Below are 21,052 nucleotides of genomic sequence, written 5' to 3'. Positions count from 1 at the left end.
TTTGGGAGGCAGGTACTTTCAGTCTTTTGTCAGAGCCCTCATGAATGGACTAATGCCACCATAAAGGGTTTGATGGATGGGGCTCACACTCTCTTGCCCTTCTGTCTTCTGCCCTGTGAGGATGCAGTGTTCCTTCCCTCCAGAAGACGCAGTAAGAAGGCCCTCCCTAGGTGCCGGCACCTTTATCTTGGAATTCCCAGTATCCAGAACTATGAGAAAACTAATTAATATTCTTTATAAATTGCCCACTTGGCAGTATTTCATTATAGCAGCACAAACGGACTAAGACACTCTTCATGGATAGTTAATTAATTTTCAACAAATAGGCCAAGATAAATTAAAGGGGGAAAGTCTTTCCAACAAGCTACTAAGGAAGTTGAATATTGACCTTCAGAAACATGAACTGAGCTCCTTACTGCGTGCATTAAAGTTAACTCACACTGAAATGGTACATTTAGCAGCAGATATTAGAGGATATTTTTGTGACAGAGGGTTGGGGGAAGGAGATGTGTTTCGTTTTCTTTTAAAAAACTCAGAAATAGCCGGGTGCAGTGGCTCACGACTGTCATCCCAGCACTTTGGGTGGCCCAGGCGGGCAGGTCACCTGAGGTCAGGAGTTTGAGACCAGCCTGACCAATATGGAGAAACCCTGTCTCTACTAAAAATACAAAATTAGCCAGATGTGGTAGCACATGCCTGCAATCCCAGCTACTCAGGAGGCTGAGGTGGGAGAATCGCTTGAACCCGGAGGCAGAGGTTGCGGTGAGCCGAGATTGCGCCATTGCACTTTAGTCTGGGCAACAAGAGCAAAACTCCATCTCAGGAAAAAAAAAAAAAAAAAAAAAAACCTCAGAAATAAACATCCTAACTCAGAAAAGAATGGTGTTGCCATAGAACTGACTGTGAGGAAACTAACAGCAATACTTTCTATATTGTGTTTAAACTTGCACATACAAATTTTGGGCTTTCTAGCTTCTCTTAAGATTTCTTTTATACTTTCTCTGGGGGAGGGGGTGTGGGTCTCACCATTGCTGATTTTTCCTTCATCATGGTAATGTGAACAGCTATTTTTGTCTGGAAGCTTTTATATGTATTTAAATCATTGCAGAAATCAACTACTTACTTGTTGCCATTTGTAAAAATATACAGAATCTGTATATAAACCCCTGACAATCAGTTAGTTTGATACATTGTGCCCTCTTTTAATATGTGTGGAAACAAATAAATAGAACATTGTTCCAGGAGCAGTTAATGTGAGGAGTGAGGGGTGGAGCATTTCATAAAATAGTAGTTTATTCTTCAGAGAGCAGTTTCTAGCATAATAGACTGTGGGAGTGTGTGTGTGTGTGTGTGTGTGTGCTTATTGTTTTTTAAGGAAACAGTATAGTTTATGCATTAGTTATACTCAGACGTCATTTTTTTCATTCATTTTCTAAACATGCCCATTTGTCCTGGCAGAAAATGCTATACTTTCTACAAGTTGATTGAAGATTTCATTTCATCTATTGACATCTCATGTTCAGCTCCTTTCTATTTAGCCATGGGTACCAGCTTCTAGTTCATAACGCTTTTTTTTTTTTTTTTTTTTTGAGATGGACTTTTTTCTTCCTCGCTCTGTTGCCCAGGCTGGAGTGCAGTGGTATGATGTCGGCTCACTGCAACCTCTGCCTGCCGGGTTCAAGCGATTCACCTGCCTCAGCTTCCTGAGTAGCCGGGATTACAGGCGCACGCCACCATGCCCGGCTAATTTTTGTATTTTCAGTACAGACGGAGTTACACCATATTAGTCAGGCTGGTCTCAAACTCCTGATCTCGTGATCCTCTTTTTTTTTTTTTTTTGAGACGGAGTTTCGCTCTTGTTGCCCAGGCTGGAGTGCAATGGCACAATCTCGGCTCACCGCAACCTCCGCCTCCCGGGTTCAAGCAATTCTCCCGCCTCTCGTGCCTCCTGAGTAGCTGGGATTACAGGCGCGTGCCACCACACCCGGCTAATTTTGTATTTTTAGTAGAAACGGGGTTTCATCATGTTGGTCAGGCTGGTCTCAAACTCCCGACCTCAGGTGATCCACCCGCCTCGGCCTCCCAAAGTGCTGGGATTACAGGCGTGAGCCACCGCACCCGGCCATAACGCTTTTAAGTCTAGTATTCTTACTTCATAAACATACGGAGAAAGGCTAATGTTTTCAAATTCAAAGTGTGATGTCTTGGCTTTTGATTGGAGCGTTTAATTTATTAACATTTAATGGCATAAAGAGGGAGCATTTCCACGTTGTGCAGAAGGGACAGGTATTTTGAGATCTCAGAGTTAAATTCTTAATTGTCCCTCCCTTATCATCAGCTTCTGATCCACCCCGGGGCTCCATTTTAGGAATCATTATCTGGCTTCCCAGCTTGGGCATATGTTTGACCTCCTGAAAGGGGGTCTGCTTGTGAACTGTGAGGGCAGTAGGCTGCTTCTCTGAGCTTGTTCAAGTTTTTGCTTTTCTTCTCTTTTGATTCTTTATGAAATATTGCTGCCATACAATTCCAGTTTTTCCACATACTCAACTATTTTATTTTGTTGTCCTGTTTTTATCTTCTGGGCTGAAAATTAGTAGATTGAGAGATAAGGTGAGGGAAAGGCTTGGCCACGTCGCCAACAGCCTCATCCCAAATTCCTGATCCCTAGAGGACATCAGGCCCTCCCTCCTGCTGCAGGGTGGCCTGTGTGCCCCGGGCTCCCCTCCTGCTCCGAGGTCCGGGAATGGCTCCACTGGACAGGGAGCCTGGAATTCCCTGCACACACTTGTGAGTCCCTGTCCAGGAGGAAAAAGCAGGAAGAATCCACTGAGTACAATCAGGAAATTCTAAAATGCAAACGTCACTTCGGGAGGGGTCAGGTCACTGCGTTGGGAGGAAGCCCGCCTTGCCAAGGGTCGTGTCTGGAACCTGTTCATCCGGCTCCACTCAGCACTGTGAGATCGCTTCTTCTGTCAATCAGCCACCAAGGGGCGGGACCTGGAGCACTATCCAATCAGAGCCGAGGGGGCGGGGGTTGCGAGAACTGTCAATCAGGCACGCTGCAGGGAGGAGGGTGCGACGTTCAAAGAGCCCGCGGAGTCTTCTCCACGCCCCTGCGCTCTGAGTCCTGGCTCTGTGGCTGAGAGAGAGACGCCCTGGAAGGTCTGTATCAGCGTCTGTCGCGCCGGGACCCACACTGGACGCTGGCTTTTAAGGAGGACACCCGGACACCTGGAAGCCGGGAAATGGTGAGTGTGCGGGGCCCCGCGTCCCGAGGCAAAGAAGGGGCAGGTTGGAACCGGCCGGAACCGACCGTGAGGGGACCCGGGCCTCGCCCTGGGCGACTCCGGGGTCTGCAAACCCGAGTGCCCCTGGCGCAGCTCTGCCCTTGGTCCCCTGGGCCGCAAGATAGGGCTGGGGCGGCAGCCGGGACCCCGGGCGTCCTGTCCCGTCCCTGCGCGGCCACTGCAGCCCCGGCCCCGGCCCCGGCGCCCTCTCTGGGCAGCTCCGCGCCCGCAGCTCCGCGTCTCCCCAGATTGTGCGGTTGTAACCAGCACAGGTTCGCGGCCCGAGTCACTGCACCGAGACGCCGAAGGCTGCAGCAGAAACAGTTTAATGGGGAAGAGGGGAGGACACCCCAGATCCGCCTCCCTGAGAGGTTTGGGGATGGGGTGTTTAGAGGTGTGGACAGGGGCGGCTGGGGTGTGGGGTCGCTGGTTGGTGGGGAAGTGAGGGGTGACTCTTGGGACTGGAGGTGAAGAAACCGCATTCTGCTGAGTGGGTTCCCTCGTGGGGTCTTCAGCCTGCTTGGCGCCAGCCTTTCCGCTGCAATTCAGGATTCGAGAAAGAACTCAGGCGACTCTTGAGCAACTCTCAGAGATCTTATCCCCACGCACGATGAGGAAGCCGGTGGTCAGCGTCTGCTGTGACCTGACTACCAGGGAGGCGGCCCCGTGAGGCAGCGGGGCTGAGGGCACCTGGTTAATATCTAACTGCAGTCGCGCCTCCAATCGCGCCTCCAGCCTGGCTCGCAGTTCCTGTGAACCCGGTGAGGACGCTGCACGGTGACAATGGAGGGTCACCAGGCAGAATCCAGACTCGTGTGTGTGGGCTTTGTGCTTTGGAAGAGGAGCTGTGATCTGTGGGTTCCCCAGTCCCTTCTTTCTTCCCAAAGGTGACCGGTTCCCCTCCGAGTCTTCCAAAGATGTGGGCAGCAGGGTCTCAAATCCACCACCCTATCCCCTCATCCTAACTCCTCCTAGGGCTGGCGGCAAATCTCTTGGTTTTCAGAGCCTTCCCCAGGCTTTCTCTCATCAATTCCCAGCAACTTTATGAACTCTTTGTCCCTCAGGCAATATTTCAAACAGAGGAATTATTTTAATTGTCACTTTCTTTTCATATAGCAATGTATGGCTCTTTTTAAAAGATGTGTTTTGTGTTTGTGAACATTTCACATGTGAGGAAGCAAAGAATAACCACTTGACTCCAGTGTAAAAAAAAAAAAAAAAAAAAAAAAGCCGGGCGCAGTGGCTCACGCCTGTAATCCCAGCACTTTGGGAGGCCAAGGCGAGCGGATCACCTGAGGTCAGGAGTTCGAGACCAGCCTGACCAACATGGAGAAACTCCGTCTCTACTAAACATACAAAATTAGCCAGGGTGGTGGCGCATGCCTGTAATCCCAGCTACTTGGGAGGCTGAGGCAGGAGAATCGCTTGAACCCGGGAGGCGGAGGTTGCGGTGAGCCGAGATCACACCATTGCACTCCAGCCTGGGCAACAAGAGCGAAACTCCGTCTCAGGAAAAAGAAAAAGAAAAAAAAATAGTGCATGTGTGGCTGTCCTTTATCTTGTCTACACAGAGATACCTGAATATTTTCAGTCGAGGTTCCTCTTTGCAAATGGCACAGGGTGATCTGTCCTCAGCCCACCCTCTATGGTGTCCTGGTCCTGGGTTACAGAACTGTTTGGGGCTGCTCCAAGATGCTCATAGCTGCTAAGTCTTTTGTAGTGTCTAGTGAATATCAGCTTTGAGTCACTCCTCCCAGAGGACAGCCAGAGGTGGGGGATGGGACCCTATAGGGGAGTGGCTGGATGCCTTGGGGTGGGAGGAGTTCCCTGGTATACTGTTCCTCAAAAAGCAAAGCCCTTAAGACATTCAGCTTTTCTTCCCCAACCCCAGTTTCCATTCCCTGGGGACACATGGCTGGTGAGCCAGCTGGTTGGTGGTATTGAGGGAGATTCTCCTTGGAGGGTAATTACCCAGCAGTTCAGTGAGCAGCATGGGGGTGGGAGATGTCCCAAGTGATAAGAGGACCTGAACTGACACTTGAGTCAGATTTGTCTGTGTTCCAGTCAGCCCCTCCCTGCATTTGTCATCTTGAAAAGATTTGTTCACTCATTTCAGCCTTTTATTAACTGCAAAATGCATTTTATCATTAGAGCTTAATAAAGAAGATAAAGTATGTTCAAAGAGGCAAGAACAAGTTGGGTTTCAGAAAACTAATTACATATTTAGTCCTATATTTTATTTCTTTTTTAAACTTTTATTTATTTTTTTTGAGATGGAGTCTCTCTCTGTCACCCAGGCTGGAGTGCAGTGGCGCGATCTTGGCTCACTGCAGCCTCAACCTCCTGGGTTCAAGCAGTCCTCCCACTTCAGCCTCCTGGGTAGCTAGGATTACAGACGTATGCTACCATGCCCAGCTAAATTTTTTTGTATTTTTAGTAGAGACAAGGTTTCACCATATTGGCCAGGCTGGTCTTGAACTCCTGACTTCAAGTGATCCACCTGCCTTGGCTTCCCAAAGTGCTGGGATTATAGGAGTGAGCCACCGCGCCCAGCCTCAGGTCTGTTTTTTTATTGGACAATTTCAAATGGAATTTCAGGGCCTAGCAGTGAAAAGAAATTGGGAAAACTCTTTTCCTTTATGACTGCAGAAAAATGAATACATTTTTGCAAGAAAGTGTGGTGGATATATTGATGAATTATAAAGATTTACCAAAATGTTAGTTCCTCTCCTTTGTAGAGTAGAGAATTTGAGACAGTGGATAACTCTTTCTGTTCCTGTTATGTGGACTTGACAGACTAATGCTAAATTCTGTGGGACAGGACTTTCCAACAGCTGAAGAACTCAAATATCATTATTCATTTACTAAATGATTTATTATTATGGAAAATGATAAATTAATGACATTTGTTTTCTGAGACGGATAGATGCTTGTGCTTTTTCTATTGAGCTATAAAATATAGATGTGTTGTAGTTTTCTTCCCTCCTATAAACATAAACCTTGGATTGGAGTAATTTTACTGGATTCATCACACATGGGTATTTTTTTTTTTTTTAAATACCCATGTAAGGCATGTAAGGGTAAGTGAGTAGCCTTGACTGGGGTGGAGAAGCCTGAGGCCACTGACTCTGAGCTAAGGTCAATCTGGAGCCTGCAAAGGGAGGTCATTGAAGGCCCAGTTGAGTTGGTTCTTCCTGGGGAACCTCCCTGGCAGGTGTCCCAACCTGTTCATTCCAAACATGGGAGGAGCCCTTTATACTGAGAAAAGCTACAGAGCACTGGGAAGTTGGAGATCCACAGGCAGAGCCATTTGGGGTGATGCCCTGTCTGAGGATGTCTTTGTTACTGTTGTGGGGCTGTTGCTAGACATTCTCAAGTAAAATAAATCTGGATTTGGGTAAGAAGTGACTTCATTCTAAAAGCATATTACAAAAGGAGAAAACTACCAACTATAAGATCTACAAGGATCTCAAAGTTTAGGCAGAAAATTGCTTTCCTTTTTTTTTTTTTTTTTTTTTTGACATGGAGTCTCACTCTGTTGCCCAGGCTGGAGTGCAGTGGCATGATCTCAGCTCACTGCAAAACTCCACCTCGCCTCCCAGCCTCAAGCGATCCTCCCACCTCAGCCTCCCGAGTAGCTGGGACTACAGGCATGCACCACTAGGCCCGGCTAATTTTTGTATTTTTCATAGAGATGGGGTTTCACCATGTTGCCCAGGCTGGTCTTGAACTCGTGTGCTCAAGTGATCCGGCTGCCTCGGCCTCCCTAAGTACTGAGATTACAGATGTGAGCCACCTCACCTGGCCTAAGGTGATTTATTTACTTCTAGCTATTGACCAGGATTACAGAGCTGGGGTTAAATTCAACATTATTAGAAGTCTGGTTTTACATTCACTGTGTTTGTTTAATCAGAGTATTGTACAAATTTAAAAGTCTGTTGGGGCTGACTTAGAGAAAGACACCTTTTGGTTCTGCCTGCTGGACAAAGGGTTTATTAATCCGAGAGTTTATTTGGGTCTGTGATATAATTTTTAAAAATATTTGGTCTTTTTTTATTTTTGAAACTGAGTCTTGTTCTGCCATCTAGGCTGAAGTGCAGTGGCATGATCTCGGTTCACTGCAACCTCCATCTCCTGGGCTCAAACAATCTTTTTGCCTCAGCCCCCCAAGTAGCTGGAACTACAAGGGTGCGCCACCATGCCCAGCCAATTTTTGTATTTTTTGTAGAGACAGAGTTTCTCCATGTTGCCCAGGCTGGTCTTGAACTGCTGACCTCAGATGACTCTCCTACCTCGACCTCCCAAAGTGCTGAGAATACAAGCGTGAGTCACCATGCCCAGCCTAAAAAATATTTGGTCACTCATTGCTTCTTTTTTTCTTTTTTCTTTTTTTTTGAGATGGAGTCTCACTCTGTCACTAGGCTGGAGTGCAGTGGCACAATCTCAGCTCACTGCAACCTCCGCCTCCTGAGTTCTAGCTATTCTCCTGCCTCAGTCTCCCGAGTAGCTGGAACTATGGGCGCGTGCCACCACGCCCAACTAATTTTTGTATTTTTATTAGAGACAGGGTTTCGCCATATTGGCCAGGATGGTCTCGATCTCTTGACCTCATGATCTGCCCACCTCAGCCTCCCAAAGTGCTGGGATTACAGGCGTGAGCGACTGCGCACGGCCTTGGTCATTATTTCTAGGTCCTGGCAAAGTAGTCTTAAACTCCTTGGATTTTTCTCAGTGATGGGAATGTGTTTTGTTATTCCCAGCAAGCTCTTGTCAGACCTTAGGTGAAGTTATGCTAATGAGGTGACTCAGCATGAGGTCACTAGGTAACTAACATGAGGATGGGGACTGGTGACCTGAAAGAGCAAACACATGATGACAGGACTGGAACTTTAAGCCCCATCTTCTGACCCCAGGAAATGGAGGGAGGCTAGAAATTAAGTTGTATAAAATTTATTGAACAAAGACATTGGGACAGCTTCCAGGTTGGTGAACACGTCGATGTGCTAGGAAGGTGGTGTCAAGAGGGAAAGCTTTGCTGGGTGCGGTGGCTCACGCCTGTAATCCCAGCACATTGGGAGGCCGAGGCGGGCAGATCATGAGGTCAGGAGATCGAGACCCTCCTGGCTAACACAGTGAAACCCCGTCTCTACTAAAAATACAAAAAAATGGCCGGGCGCGGTGGCTCACGCCTGTAATCCCAGCACTTTGGGAGGCCGAGGCGGGTGGATCACGAGGTCAGGAGATCGAGACCATCCTGGCTAACGCGGTGAAACCCCGTCTCTACTAAAAATACAAAAAAATTGGCTGGGCGTGGTGGCAGGCGTCTGTAGTCCCAGCTGCTCGGGAGGCTGAGGCAGGAGAATGGCGTGAGCTCGGGAGGCGGAGCTTGCAGTGAGCCGAGATTGCACCACTGCACTCCAGCCTGGGCCAAAGAGCAAGACTCCGTCTCAAAAAAAAAAAAAAAGGGAAAGCTTTACCAATCCCTGCCCTTTTCCTTGCTGAATACCTCTTTTCCACTTGGCTGTTGTTGAGAAATCCTTTATAACAAACAAGTAACCTTAAGTAAAGTGTTTTGCTGAGTTTCATGAGTTGTTTTAGCCAATTTTTTTTTTTTTTTTGAGACGGAGTTTCAATCTTGTTACCCAAGCTGGAGTGCAATGGCACGATCTCGGCTCACCGCAACCTCTGCCTCACGGGTTCAAACGATTCTCCTGTCTCAGCCTCCTGAGTAGCTGAGATTACAGGCATGCGTCACCATGCCTGGCTAATTTTGCATTTTTAGTAGAGGTGGGGTTTCTCCGTGTTGGCCAGGCGGGTCTCGAACTCCTGACCTCAGGTGATCCACCTGCCTCGGCCTCTCAAAATGCTGGGATTACAGGCGTGAGCCACTGCGCCTGGCCTTTAGCCAGTTATTTTTTTTTTTTTTTTTTTTTTTTTGAGACGGAGTCTGGCTCTGCCGCCCAGGCTGGAGTGCAGTGGCGCGATCTCGGCTCACTGTAAGCTCCGCCTTCCGGGTTCACGCCATTCTCCTGCCTCAGCCTCTCCGAGTAGCTGGGACTACAGGTGCCCGCCACCACGCCCGGCTAATTTTTTGTATTTTTTTAGTAGAGACGGAGTTTCACCGTGGTCTCGATCTCCTGACCTCGTGATTCGCCCGCCTCGGCCTCCCAAAGTGCTGGGATTACAAGCGTGAGCCACCACGCCCGGCCTTTAGCCAGTTATTGAACCAGAGGATGGTGCTGTTGTATTTATACACAGTTGGTTAAAAGGTTAGTTCCTGGGGCTTACAAATGACATCTGCGGTGGGGGCCTGTTGTGGGACTGAGCCCTCTAGCAAGAAACTTATGGGATCTGTGTTAATTCTGGGTGGTATAAGAATTGAACTATTGGACACCCAGTTATTGCTGGAGAATTGGTTGGTGTTCAGCGAACGGCACACCTTTGTTATCAGAAGTCAGAGGCACCACAGGTCAGAGCCTTAAACTGACTGACTGTTACTCAGTGTATGCTTATCACGTATGAATCCAGATGCATAGTTTTCTCTCTTCTGAGTTTTCAATTAGTTAATATTACATTTAATATTCCATTAATATGATGCTGAAAAGGTTTTTTTGTTTTTTTGAAATGGAGTTTTGCTCTTGTTATTGCCCAGGCTGGAGTGCAATGGCATGATCTCGGCTCACCACAACCTCTGCCTCCCGAGTTCAAGCAATTCTCCTGCCTCAGCCTCCCAAGAAGCTGCGATTACAGGCATGCACCACCACGCCTGGCTAATTTTGTGTTTTTAGTAGAGACAGGGTTTCTCCATATTTGTCAGGCTGGTCTCGAACTCCCGACCTCAGGCGATCCTCCCGCCTCAGCCTCCCAAAGTGCTGGGATTACAGGCGTGAGCCACCATGCCCGGCCGCGGGCAGTTTTTGTTTAGTTTCTTTGCCTCAGTCTGTTTGATTCGTGCTGCTGTCTGAGGCGTGGGTCACCCACTTCACTCTCATGTTCCACGGCTCATAGGACTTGAATTGTTTCATTTTTGCTGGACTTTGTTGACAATGTCATCTTTGTTATTGTCCCCAAATGCTAACACTTTATACATTTTGTATATATGGGGGGAAATGTGCTGGGTTGTAGATTATGGATAAATTTAAATGTACTAGGAAAACCTGTTGGCATGTATGGATTAACTGGCAGACCATGTGTGCATGTGTGTTTATTCCTTATAAATATTTATCTCCATGTGATTAGATGTTGCTTTTTACTGATTAACATTGGTGTTGAGCATTTTTTCTATATGGCCTTTCATCTACTGTGAAATAATTTTCAGCCATTTTCTCATTAATTAATTAATTAATTATTATTATTTTTTTTTTTTGAGACGGAGTCTCGCTCTGTCGCCCAGGCTGGAGTGCAGTGGCGCGATCTCGGCTCACTGCAAGCTCCGCCTCCCGGGTTCACGCCATTCTCCTGCCTCAGCCTCTCCAAGTAGCGGGGACTACAGGCGCCTGCCGCCGCGCCCGGCTAATTTTTTGTATTTTTTAGTAGAGACGGGGTTTCACCGTGGTCTTGATCTCCTGACCTCGTGATCCGCCCGCCTCGGCCTCCCAAAGCGCTGGGATTACAAGCGTGAGCCACCGCGCCCGGCCTAATTAATTAATTTTTAAGTCAGTGTCTTGCACTGTCACCCAGGCTGGAGTGCAGTTCTGGGATCATGGCTCACCACAGCCTCAGATTCCTGGGCTCAAACAATCCTCCTGCCTTAGTCTCCTATGTAGCTGGAACTACAGGCACATGCTACTATCCCTGGCTAATTTTTAAATTTTTTGTAGAGATGAGGTTTTGCCATGTTGCCTAGGCTGGTCTCAAACTCAAGCAGTCCTCCCACCCCAACCTCCCAGAGTATTGGGATGACAGGTGTAAGTCACGCACAACTCTTCTTAATTTTCAGAGTTGAATTTCTCAGTCCCTTCCTTTGGGACCTACTTTATTTTCTTACATAAGAAAACGGCCAGGCACGGTGGCTCACACTTGTAATCCCAGCACTTTGGGAGGCCGAGGCAGGCGGATCACCTGAGGTCGGGAGTTCGAGACCACCCTGACCAACATGGTGAAACCCTGTCTCTACTAAAAATACAAAATTAGCTGGGCATGATGGCACAGGCCTGTAATCCCAGCTACTCAGGAGGCTAAGGCAGAAGAATCACTTGAACCCAGGAGACAGAGGTTGCAGTGAGCCAAGATCATGCAATTGCACTCCAGCCTGGGCAACAAGAGCAACACTCCATCTCAAAGGAAAAAAAAAAAATTTCTTTACTCAGGGACAAGATGTAAGCCCTGGATCATAAGACCTCCCCAAACAGGTTAATTTGAAAGCCTTCCAAACGTAACTTGTAGGATAGTACAAGGTGACCTAATGCCTAAATATCAGACCAGTGACCAAGTTTCCGTCTTAGAGGAAACTTGTTTTTCCTGGTAGACACCTTATGGCCCATTGTCTAACCAGTTTTTCTTTTATTACTACCGAGATAGCCACTGCCAAAATAATCTTACAAAGAAAGCCCTGACTGAGTAGAAATTAGATTCAGGTATATTGGTCAGGTAAGACACAGAGGAAGCAACTCAACAAAATGCAAGAAATAACAGAAACTATGTATTATTTAGAGATCCCAGAAAGAAGAGGTTAGCACACATTGAAAGCCAGTAGGTACTGGGAAGCCATCTAGTACATGTGTATTTTTCCATGTGGTTTTATAAGTTTTGCCTTATGTATTTTGATGATTAGTTTTATGAGCATAGATATTAAGGATTATTATGTCTTCTTGTATAACTGACTTCTTTATCTTTATGAAATCTCTTCATCCCTTGTATCTTTCCTTGACCTAAAACCTGATTTATCTGAATTTAAAATAGCTAGTCCATATTTCTTTTGATTAGGGCTAGAATGGCATATATTCCTCCATACCTTTATATTTAATGTATTTGTATCTTTCAGTTTAAAATGGTTTTCATGTACACATTGCTGGGCCTTGTTTTATTTGTTGTTGTTGTTGTTGTTTTTGAGACAGAGTCTTGCTCTGTTGCCCAGGCTGAAATGAGGTGGCACAATCTCGGCTCACTGCAGCCTCTGCCTCCTGGATTCAAGTGATTCTCATGCCTCAGCCTCCCAAGTAGCTGACACTACAGGCATGCACTGCCACGCCTGGCTAATTTTTTTGTATTTTCAGTAGAGACAGGGTTTCATCATGTTAGCCAGGCTGGTGTCAAACTCCTGGCCTCAAGCAAGGCACCCGCCTCAGCATTCCAAAATGCTGGGATTACAGGCGTGAGCCACTGTGCCCGTCCAGCCTTGTTTTTTTATTCTATTCAGCCAGTACATGTCTTTTTAACTGGTGTATGGAGATAATACACATTCAAAGTGGTATTGACATAATTGGATTAATATGTACATATGTTAATTGTTTTCTATTCTTATACTTGACTGTTTTTTCAACTTCTCCACTTTTTCTGCTTTCATTTTAACTGAGCATTCTATATGATTCTATTTGCTTGCTTCTATTAGTATAGAAAGTCTACTTGTTTCTTAAATTTTGTTAGTGAATTCCCTATAGTTTGTAGTATACCATTTATAACTAATGGACCTTCAGTTTCAAATAATGCTATACTGGCTTTGGGAGTAGTGCTGGTATTACTGTTCCAAATTCCTTCCTCCCATCCCATATAACATCACTGTTATTCATTTGCCCTATTGGAAGCTGTTACTACCCAATACATTGCTAGTATTATTTCAAACAAATTTGCATCTGTTAGATCAGGTAGTATAAGAAAAGTATGCTGTAATATACCTGGGTGCTTTTCAGTACCCTAATTTCTGAAGGAAATTTTATCTCCAGCTTTTCTTCCCGAGACTTAGTAAGTCTGCTGTTCGTCTTAATCGTGATCTGTTGTTCCAGGTGGTTGCAGGCTTTCTGTGTATTTTGCAACATTTTGAAGCAGTTCTTGCCAAGTTTGACCCTGATTAGGTTCCATCACTGATGAAATGGAAAAGAGAGCCTTGGCCGGGTGCGGTGGTTCACGCCTGTAACCCCAGCACTTTGGGAGGCCTAGCCAGGCAGATTACGAGGTCAGGAGATCGAGACCATCCTGGATAACATGGTTGAAACCCTGTCTCTACTATAAATACAAAAAAATTAGCTGGTCCTGGTGGTGGGCACCTGTAGTCCCAGCTACTTAGGAGGCTGAGGCAGGAGAATGGCGTGAACCCGGGAGGCGGAGCTTGCAGTGAGCCGAGATTGCGCCACTGAACTCCAACCTGGGCGACAGAGCGAGACTCCGTCTCAAAAAAAAAAAAAAAAGAAAGAAAGAAAAGAGAGCCTGTTTCAGACGTTTGGATAGTCCTCGTACCAATTGGAAAATACAAAGGCAATAATTTGCAAGTAAGACCTGATCTGCTGTCTCTAGGGATCCACATTGAAAACTTGGTCTGCTGTCTTCAAGACTGGCTCTGATGTGAGGAGGAATTGGGCCAAGGACAAATAAAAACTCCACAAAGCTTTTCGACCATTTTTTGCTTTCCTTTTTCTGTTTGTTTATCTCTCTGTTAATAGTATAGGATGCCGAATATTATAGTTTCAAAATCCTTTATCTGTTTTTGGAAAGCTGTAACTTTCTTGGTTAGAAGGTTTTTTTGGGCGGTTTCTTTTTTGTTGTTGTTATTGTTTTTTGTTTGTTTGTTTTGAGGCGGAGTCTCACTCTGTCTCCAGGCTGGAATGCAGTGGCATGATCTTGGCTCATTGCAGTATCCGCCTCCCAGGTTCAAGTGATTCTCCTGCCTCAGCTTCCTGAGTAGCTGGGATGACAGGTGCGCCACCACACGCAGCTAATGTTTTTTGTATTTTTAGTAGAGACGGGGTTTCACCATGTTGGCCAGGATGGTCTCGATCTCCTGACCTTTTGATCCACCCCCCTCAGCCTCCCGAAGTGCTGGAATTACAGTCGTGAGCCACCACACCCTGCCAGTTAGAAGGTTTTTAACCTTTTCAGACATTTGTGACTTTTATTAGATTTGGTAATATAATCTTTGTTGACCGCTAAAAGTCTCTTTAGGAATTTAGGAAATATTATAGATAATCATGAGAGGTGACGTTGAGTTTTTTCTTAGAACATGTGCAATCTTTCCCCGTCTTTCCTCCTCCTTTGTCATTATCCAATGAAAAATTTGCAATTTTTCCATTGAGATAGTGAGATATTTTTTATTAGTCCTTTGTCATGCTTAACTACATTTGGTCTAGAGGAAACCAGTTGCCAGGTTCCAAATGTTCTCTCTTAGTGTAATTGCATAGGATGGGCTAAATATCCCATGTAACAAGTTGCAACCAAACACGTGAAACGTTAGCTACTAGGGTCCCTCAGTATCGATCCAGTGTCGAGTGTTTCTTCATAACTGTCTTAGTCTGTTTTTTGTTACTTATAACAGGATTACCTGAGCCTGGGTAATTTATTAAAAAAAAAACAAAACACTTTTTTTTATACTTCTGGAGACTGAGAAGCCCAAGGTCAAGGCTTAGCATCTGGTAAGAGCCTCCTTGCTGGTGGGGACTCTGCAGAGTCCCTAGGTGGCACAGGGTATCGCATGGCCGGGGGCCCAGTGTTAATTCAGGTCTCTTCCTCTTCTCATAAGGACACTAGGCCTACTCCTGAGATACCCCATTTATTCATTAAGCCATTAATCTATGAATGGATTAGTACATTCCTGAGGTCCAAACCCTCAAGATCCAATCAAGTCTTAAAGCCCCACATTTCATTATTGTCATATTGAGGATGAAGTTTCAGCATGAGTTTTGGAGAGCACAAGCATTCTAACTTGTGCTGTGGCTAACAGGTATTCTGTCTCTGCTGACCATGTAACAAACTTCCAAACTCTCAGAGGGGGAATAGGAGTTAAGTTAAAAAAAAAACATATATATATATATGTATTTTTTATTTTTTATTTTTTACTTTTATTGTATTTTTTGAGACAGGATCTCACTCTATTGCTTAGGCTAGAATACAGTGGCATGATCACGGCTCACTGCAGCCCCAACCTCCTGGGCTTGGGTGATCCTCTCACCTCAGCATCCTGGGTAGCTGGGACTATAGGCATGCGCCACCACGTCTTGCTATTTTTTTTGTATTTTTTGTAGAGACAAGGTCTCACCATGTTGCCCAGGCTGGTCTCGAACTCCTGGGCTTAAGTGATCCACCTGTCTTGGCCTCCCAAAGTGCTGAGATTACAGGCATGAGCCACTGAGTCAGACCTAGTTTTATTTTTTGTTGAGAAAAGTGCTCACTATGTTACCCATGCTGGTCCTAAACTCCTGTTCTTAAGTGATCCTTCCACTTTGGCCCCCAAAGTGATGGGATTGCAGGCCTGAGTCACCATGCCTGGCCCCTATATTTTGCATAAACAGTTTAGGCACACTTAGCTTCTGTTATTATTCACGTTAGTGGGACCCCTTTCTTAATCCGGTGCCTAGACACTATGAAAGATCCAAGTTTGCAAATGAGCATTTGTCAAGATATGCAGTTTCAGGACTGGGAGTGGTAATTCTTCTACACAATAGGTAGTTGTACTTTGTGATGACAAGAACTACACAGACCGCTGTAGAAATAGACATCAGGGGTGACGCAGGCAGTAAGACTCACTCACTTAACTCACCAACAAGAGGCAGGTTCCTATTCGACTGTTACTTTACCAAACACATTCAACTAAAGCATCACAATGGCTTTGTGGGAAAAAGTGAGTGTAGACAGAATAAGAGTGGGTTTACTATGTCATTGAATAAATGCTTGGAAACCACAGCATCATGCAAAGTTTATGCAGTGAGTATGGATTCTCAGTGCTGTCCATCTCAACCTTCCTCCTCTGCACATGTGGGATGTTTCAGGACTCAGTGGCCTTTGAAGATGTGGCTGTGAACTTCACACAAGAGGAGTGGGCTTTGCTGGGTCCATCACAGAAGAGTCTCTACAGAAATGTCATGCAGGAAACCATTAGGAACCTGGACTGTATAGGTAAGGATGACATCATCTCTTCACTTAGTCAATTAGAGACATTTGTTTCCTGGTCATCAATGCTGTTCATGATTTGAAATATGGAAAGGGGATATGGTTGACCCTTGAACAACACAGGGTTTAGAGGTGTCAGCCCCTCAAACAGTCTTACATCCTCTAATAACTTTTTTTGTCCCCCACAACTTAACCACTAATAACCTATTGTTGACTGGCCCACTTATTGATAACATAAACATTAGATTAATCCATATGTTGTATGTCATTTGTATTACATACTGTACTCTCACAATAAAGTGAGCTAGGGAAAGAAAATGTTGATGAGAATCATAAGAAGAGAAACTGGCCGGGTGCGGTGGCTCACGCCTGTAATCCCAGCACTTTGGGAGGCCTAGGTGGACGGATCACGATGTCAGGAGATCGAGACCATCCTGGCTAACATGGTGAAACCCCGTCTCTACTAAAAATACAAAAAAAAATTAGCCAGGCGTGGTGGCGGACACCTGTAGCCCCAGCTACTCGGGCGGCTGAGGCAGGAGAATGGCGTGAACCCAGGAGGCAGAGCTTGCAGTGATCTGAGATCGCGCCACTGCACTCCAGCCTCAGCAATAGAGCGAGACTCCGTCTCGAAAAAAAAAAAAAAGATGAGAAACTATATTTACTATTCATTAAGTGGAAGTAGATCTTCATAAAGGTTTTCACCCTTGTTGTCTTCACACTGAGTGGGCTGAGGAAGGGGAGGGGTTGGTCTTGCTGTCCCAGGGGTAGCAGAGACTGAAGAACATTCATGTATAAGTGGAGCTGTGCAGTTCAAACCTGTGTTGTTGAAGAGTCATGTGTACTTTGGTGAATGAATCACGCATGATTGCAGTACACGTAAAATCTTAGAGTTTTTCTGTAATTTTGTAAACATTTTTAGTGATTTTCCTGGGTCTACCTTTTAGAAATGAAATGGGAGGACCAGAACATTGGAGATCAGTGCCAAAATGCCAGGAGAAATCTAAGGTAATTTGCACTCACAAAAGAAAGCTATGTCCCTGCAGTGGTTCATAGAATAAGAAAATTTTAAAAACAAGCAGAGAAAATGAACAAGCCCAGCTTAAATTTATTCATTCTAATAATTCTTTTTCTGACTAAACACAGTGGCTCACACTTGTAATCCCAGCACTTTGGGAGGCCAAGGTGGGAGGATTACTTGAGCCTAGGAGTTTGAGATCAGCCTGGGCAACATAGTGAGATCCCCATCTCTATAAAAAAAAATTTTCCCCAGGAACATATAGTTAAATGTGACATAGCTATTCAGTCTTTGCAAAATAGTTCCCTTGGAAATGGTATTAAGAATCTCCATGTGGTCCAGGAGCAGTGGCTTACGCCTGTAATCCCAGCACTGTGGGAGGCCAAGGCGGGTGGATCACCTGAGGTCGGGAGTTTGAGACCAGCCTGGCCAACATAGCAAAACCCTGTCTCTACTAAAAATACAAAATTAGCCGGGCGTGGTGGCACATGCCTATAATCCTAGCGACTTGGGAGGCTGAGGCAGGAGAATTGCTTGAACCCGAGAGGCAGAGGTTGCAGTGAGCCAAGATTGCGCCATTGCACTCCAGCCTGGGCAACAAGAGTAAAACTCCATCTGAAAAAAAAGAAAAAAAAAGAAAGAAAGAATCTCCATGTGAATATCACAGTTTTGCTAATAGCTGTGATGGGACCATCTTACACAGCACTGTCACCTCACATTCAAACAGGGGATGAAGCCTGTACTTTGCATGATAATGTTACAAATGTAAATCTAGTACTTCAATACATAGAAAATCACTTATAAACAAACCTTTAGTAATATATTTCTTATTTGTTACAGAAGTCATACATGTGAAATTAAAGATGACAGTCAATGTGGAGAAACTTTTGGCCAGATTCCAGATAGTATTGTGAACAAGAACACTCCTCGAGTAAATCCATGTGACAGCAGTGAGTGTGGAGAAGTCGTCTTGGGTCATTCATCTCTTAATTGCAACATCAGAGTTGACGCTGGACACAAATCATGTGAGCATCAGGAATATGGAGAGAAGCCATATACACATAAACAACGTGGGAAAGCCATCAGTCATCAGCACTCCTTTCAGACACATGAAAGGCCCCCCTCCGGAAAGAAACCCTTCGATTGTAAAGAATGTGCAAAAACCTTTAGTTCTCTTGGAAACCTCCGAAGACACATGGCGGCACACCATGGAGATGGACCTTATAAATGTAAGTTGTGTGGGAAAGCCTTTGTTTGGCCCAGTTTATTTCATTTGCACGAAAGAACGCACACTGGAGAGAAACCGTATGAATGTAAGCAGTGTTCTAAAGCCTTTCCTTTTTACAGTTCCTATCTAAGACATGAAAGAATCCACACGGGAGAGAAAGCGTATGAATGTAAGCAGTGTTCCAAAGCCTTTCCTGATTATAGTACCTATCTAAGACATGAAAGAACTCACACCGGAGAGAAACCCTATAAATGTACACAATGTGGGAAAGCCTTCAGCTGTTACTATTACACTCGACTACATGAAAGGACTCACACGGGAGAACAACCCTATGCATGTAAGCAATGTGGGAAAACGTTTTATCATCACACAAGCTTTCGAAGACACATGATAAGGCACACTGGAGATGGACCACATAAATGTAAGATATGTGGGAAAGGCTTTGATTGTCCTAGTTCAGTTCGAAATCATGAAACTACTCACACTGGAGAGAAACCCTATGAATGTAAGCAGTGTGGGAAAGTGTTATCTCATAGCTCGAGCTTTCGAAGTCACATGATAACACACACAGGAGATGGACCCCAGAAATGCAAGATATGTGGGAAAGCCTTTGGTTGTCCCAGTTTATTTCAAAGACATGAAAGGACTCACACTGGAGAGAAACCCTATCAATGTAAACAATGTGGAAAAGCCTTCAGTCTTGCCGGTTCCCTTCGAAGACATGAAGCAACTCACACTGGAGTGAAACCCTATAAATGTCAGTGTGGGAAAGCCTTTAGTGATCTCTCTTCCTTTCAAAATCACGAGACAACTCATACTGGAGAGAAGCCATATGAGTGTAAGGAATGTGGGAAAGCATTCAGTTGTTTCAAATACCTTTCTCAACATAAAAGGACCCACACAGTAGAAAAACCTTATGAGTGTAAAACATGTAGGAAAGCCTTCAGTCATTTCAGTAACTTAAAAGTCCATGAAAGGATTCACTCTGGAGAGAAGCCGTATGAATGTAAGGAATGTGGGAAAGCGTTCTCTTGGCTCACTTGCCTTCTACGACATGAAAGAATTCACACTGGAGAGAAACCCTATGAATGTCTACAATGTGGTAAAGCCTTCACTCGTTCCCGTTTCCTTCGAGGACATGAAAAAGCTCACACTGGAGAGAAGCTGTATGAATGTAAGGAATGTGGGAAAGCATTGAGTTCTCTCCGTTCCTTGCATAGACATAAAAGGACTCACTGGAAAGATACTCTCTAAATGTATGGAATGTTGGAAAACATTCAGTACTTTAATTTCAGAAACTTGAAAGAGCTCACTTTGGAGATAGACCCTATGAATGTAAACATGGGATAAAGCCTTAAGTAGTTTCAATTTTTTAAATACAGTTATCCCCCAATATATTGCAGGGGACTGGTTCCAGCACCCCCTAAATCCACAGATGCCAAGTCCTCTGTTATATGGCATATTTGCATGTAACCTATGCATATCCTCCAGTATACTGTGTAAATCATCTCTAGATGACTTCTAATACCTCATGCATTATAAAAGCTATGTAAATAGTTGTTTGATTGTATTGTTTAGAGAATCATGCAAGAAAAATAGTCTCTACGTGTTCAATGCAGACACAACGATTGCAGGCCCACCTACATAGTATATGTCACCCAGAACATTAAAATTTCTTTGTTTTAACATTCACAGATTGCTTTTGTTTTGTGACCTGAATGAGCATGTTAACACTCATCAAAATCCTGCTTCCCTCTTGATAACCCAAGTGTAATGATGATGATGATAATTGCTGGATGGTGCCTAACATTGTCATGTGTTGTAGCATTATAGATAAGCAGTGAGACATCAGACTAACTTGAATCTTGGCAGAATATCAGGATGATCATCAGTGTTGGAAGAACTAGGTTCTGATGCAGATGTTGACTTGTTGGAGGAGGCCAAATAATACTAATGTCAGGATCTGTTCAGCTTCAGGGCTGCAGATCCTTAACCATGGAAAGCTCTGTGTTTATATTTGCAGGTGCTTAGTGAGAAGTGTAGGAAGCTAGTTTTTCTTTTTTTCTTTTTTTTTTTTTTGAGTCATCAAAAAAAATCTTGCACTGTTTGTTGGCATGTTATTCCATGGGTGTCATGGAGGCTTTGTTCCATCGAAGGATCTTACTTGAGGATGATGAACTTTCTTAACACTTTTGCCTGTTGAAAAACTGCTGCAGGTCAGGCGCGGTGTCTCACACCTGTATTCCCAGCACTTTGGGAGGCTGAGACAAGTGGATCATGAGGTCAGGAGATTGAGACCATCCTGGCTAACACAGTGAAACTCCGTCTCTACTAAAAATACAAAAAAATAGCCGGGCATGGTGGCGGGTGCCTGTAGTCCCAGCTACTCAGGAGGCTGAGGCAGGAGAATAGTGTGAACTCGGGAGGTGGAGCTTGCAGTGAGCCGAGATGGTGCTACTGCACTTCAGCCTGGGCAACAGAGCA

The 21,052-nt window shown here is 45.0% G+C and overlaps 1 protein-coding gene across 2 annotated transcripts in view; it reads left to right on the top strand.

Annotated features, from left to right (window-relative positions):
* Positions 1 to 20,260, top strand: part of ZNF823 (zinc finger protein 823) — a 32,299-nt gene extending 12,039 nt beyond the window's left edge. Inside the window, exons 1-4 of one of the 2 annotated variants that reach the window (XM_055237743.2) lie at positions 2,970 to 3,248; positions 16,202 to 16,328; positions 17,270 to 17,330; positions 18,181 to 20,260. In XM_055237743.2, coding sequence (XP_055093718.1) covers positions 3,246 to 3,248; positions 16,202 to 16,328; positions 17,270 to 17,330; positions 18,181 to 19,822 — 1,833 coding nt within the window. In that variant the 5' untranslated portion in view covers positions 2,970 to 3,245 and the 3' untranslated portion in view covers positions 19,823 to 20,260. Of the gene's footprint in view, positions 1 to 2,969; positions 3,249 to 16,201; positions 16,329 to 17,269; positions 17,331 to 18,180 lie in introns of those variants that run through there. The other variant, XM_055237744.1, reaches the window with a different exon arrangement.
* Positions 20,261 to 21,052: the final 792 nt, after the last annotated feature.

The sequence above is a fragment of the Symphalangus syndactylus genome, chromosome 13, assembly GCF_028878055.3.
Source record: "Symphalangus syndactylus isolate Jambi chromosome 13, NHGRI_mSymSyn1-v2.1_pri, whole genome shotgun sequence".
NCBI lineage: Eukaryota > Metazoa > Chordata > Mammalia > Primates > Hylobatidae > Symphalangus > Symphalangus syndactylus.
Note: the sequence above shows the minus strand (reverse complement) of the source record. Positions and strands in the feature narration are given on the sequence as shown.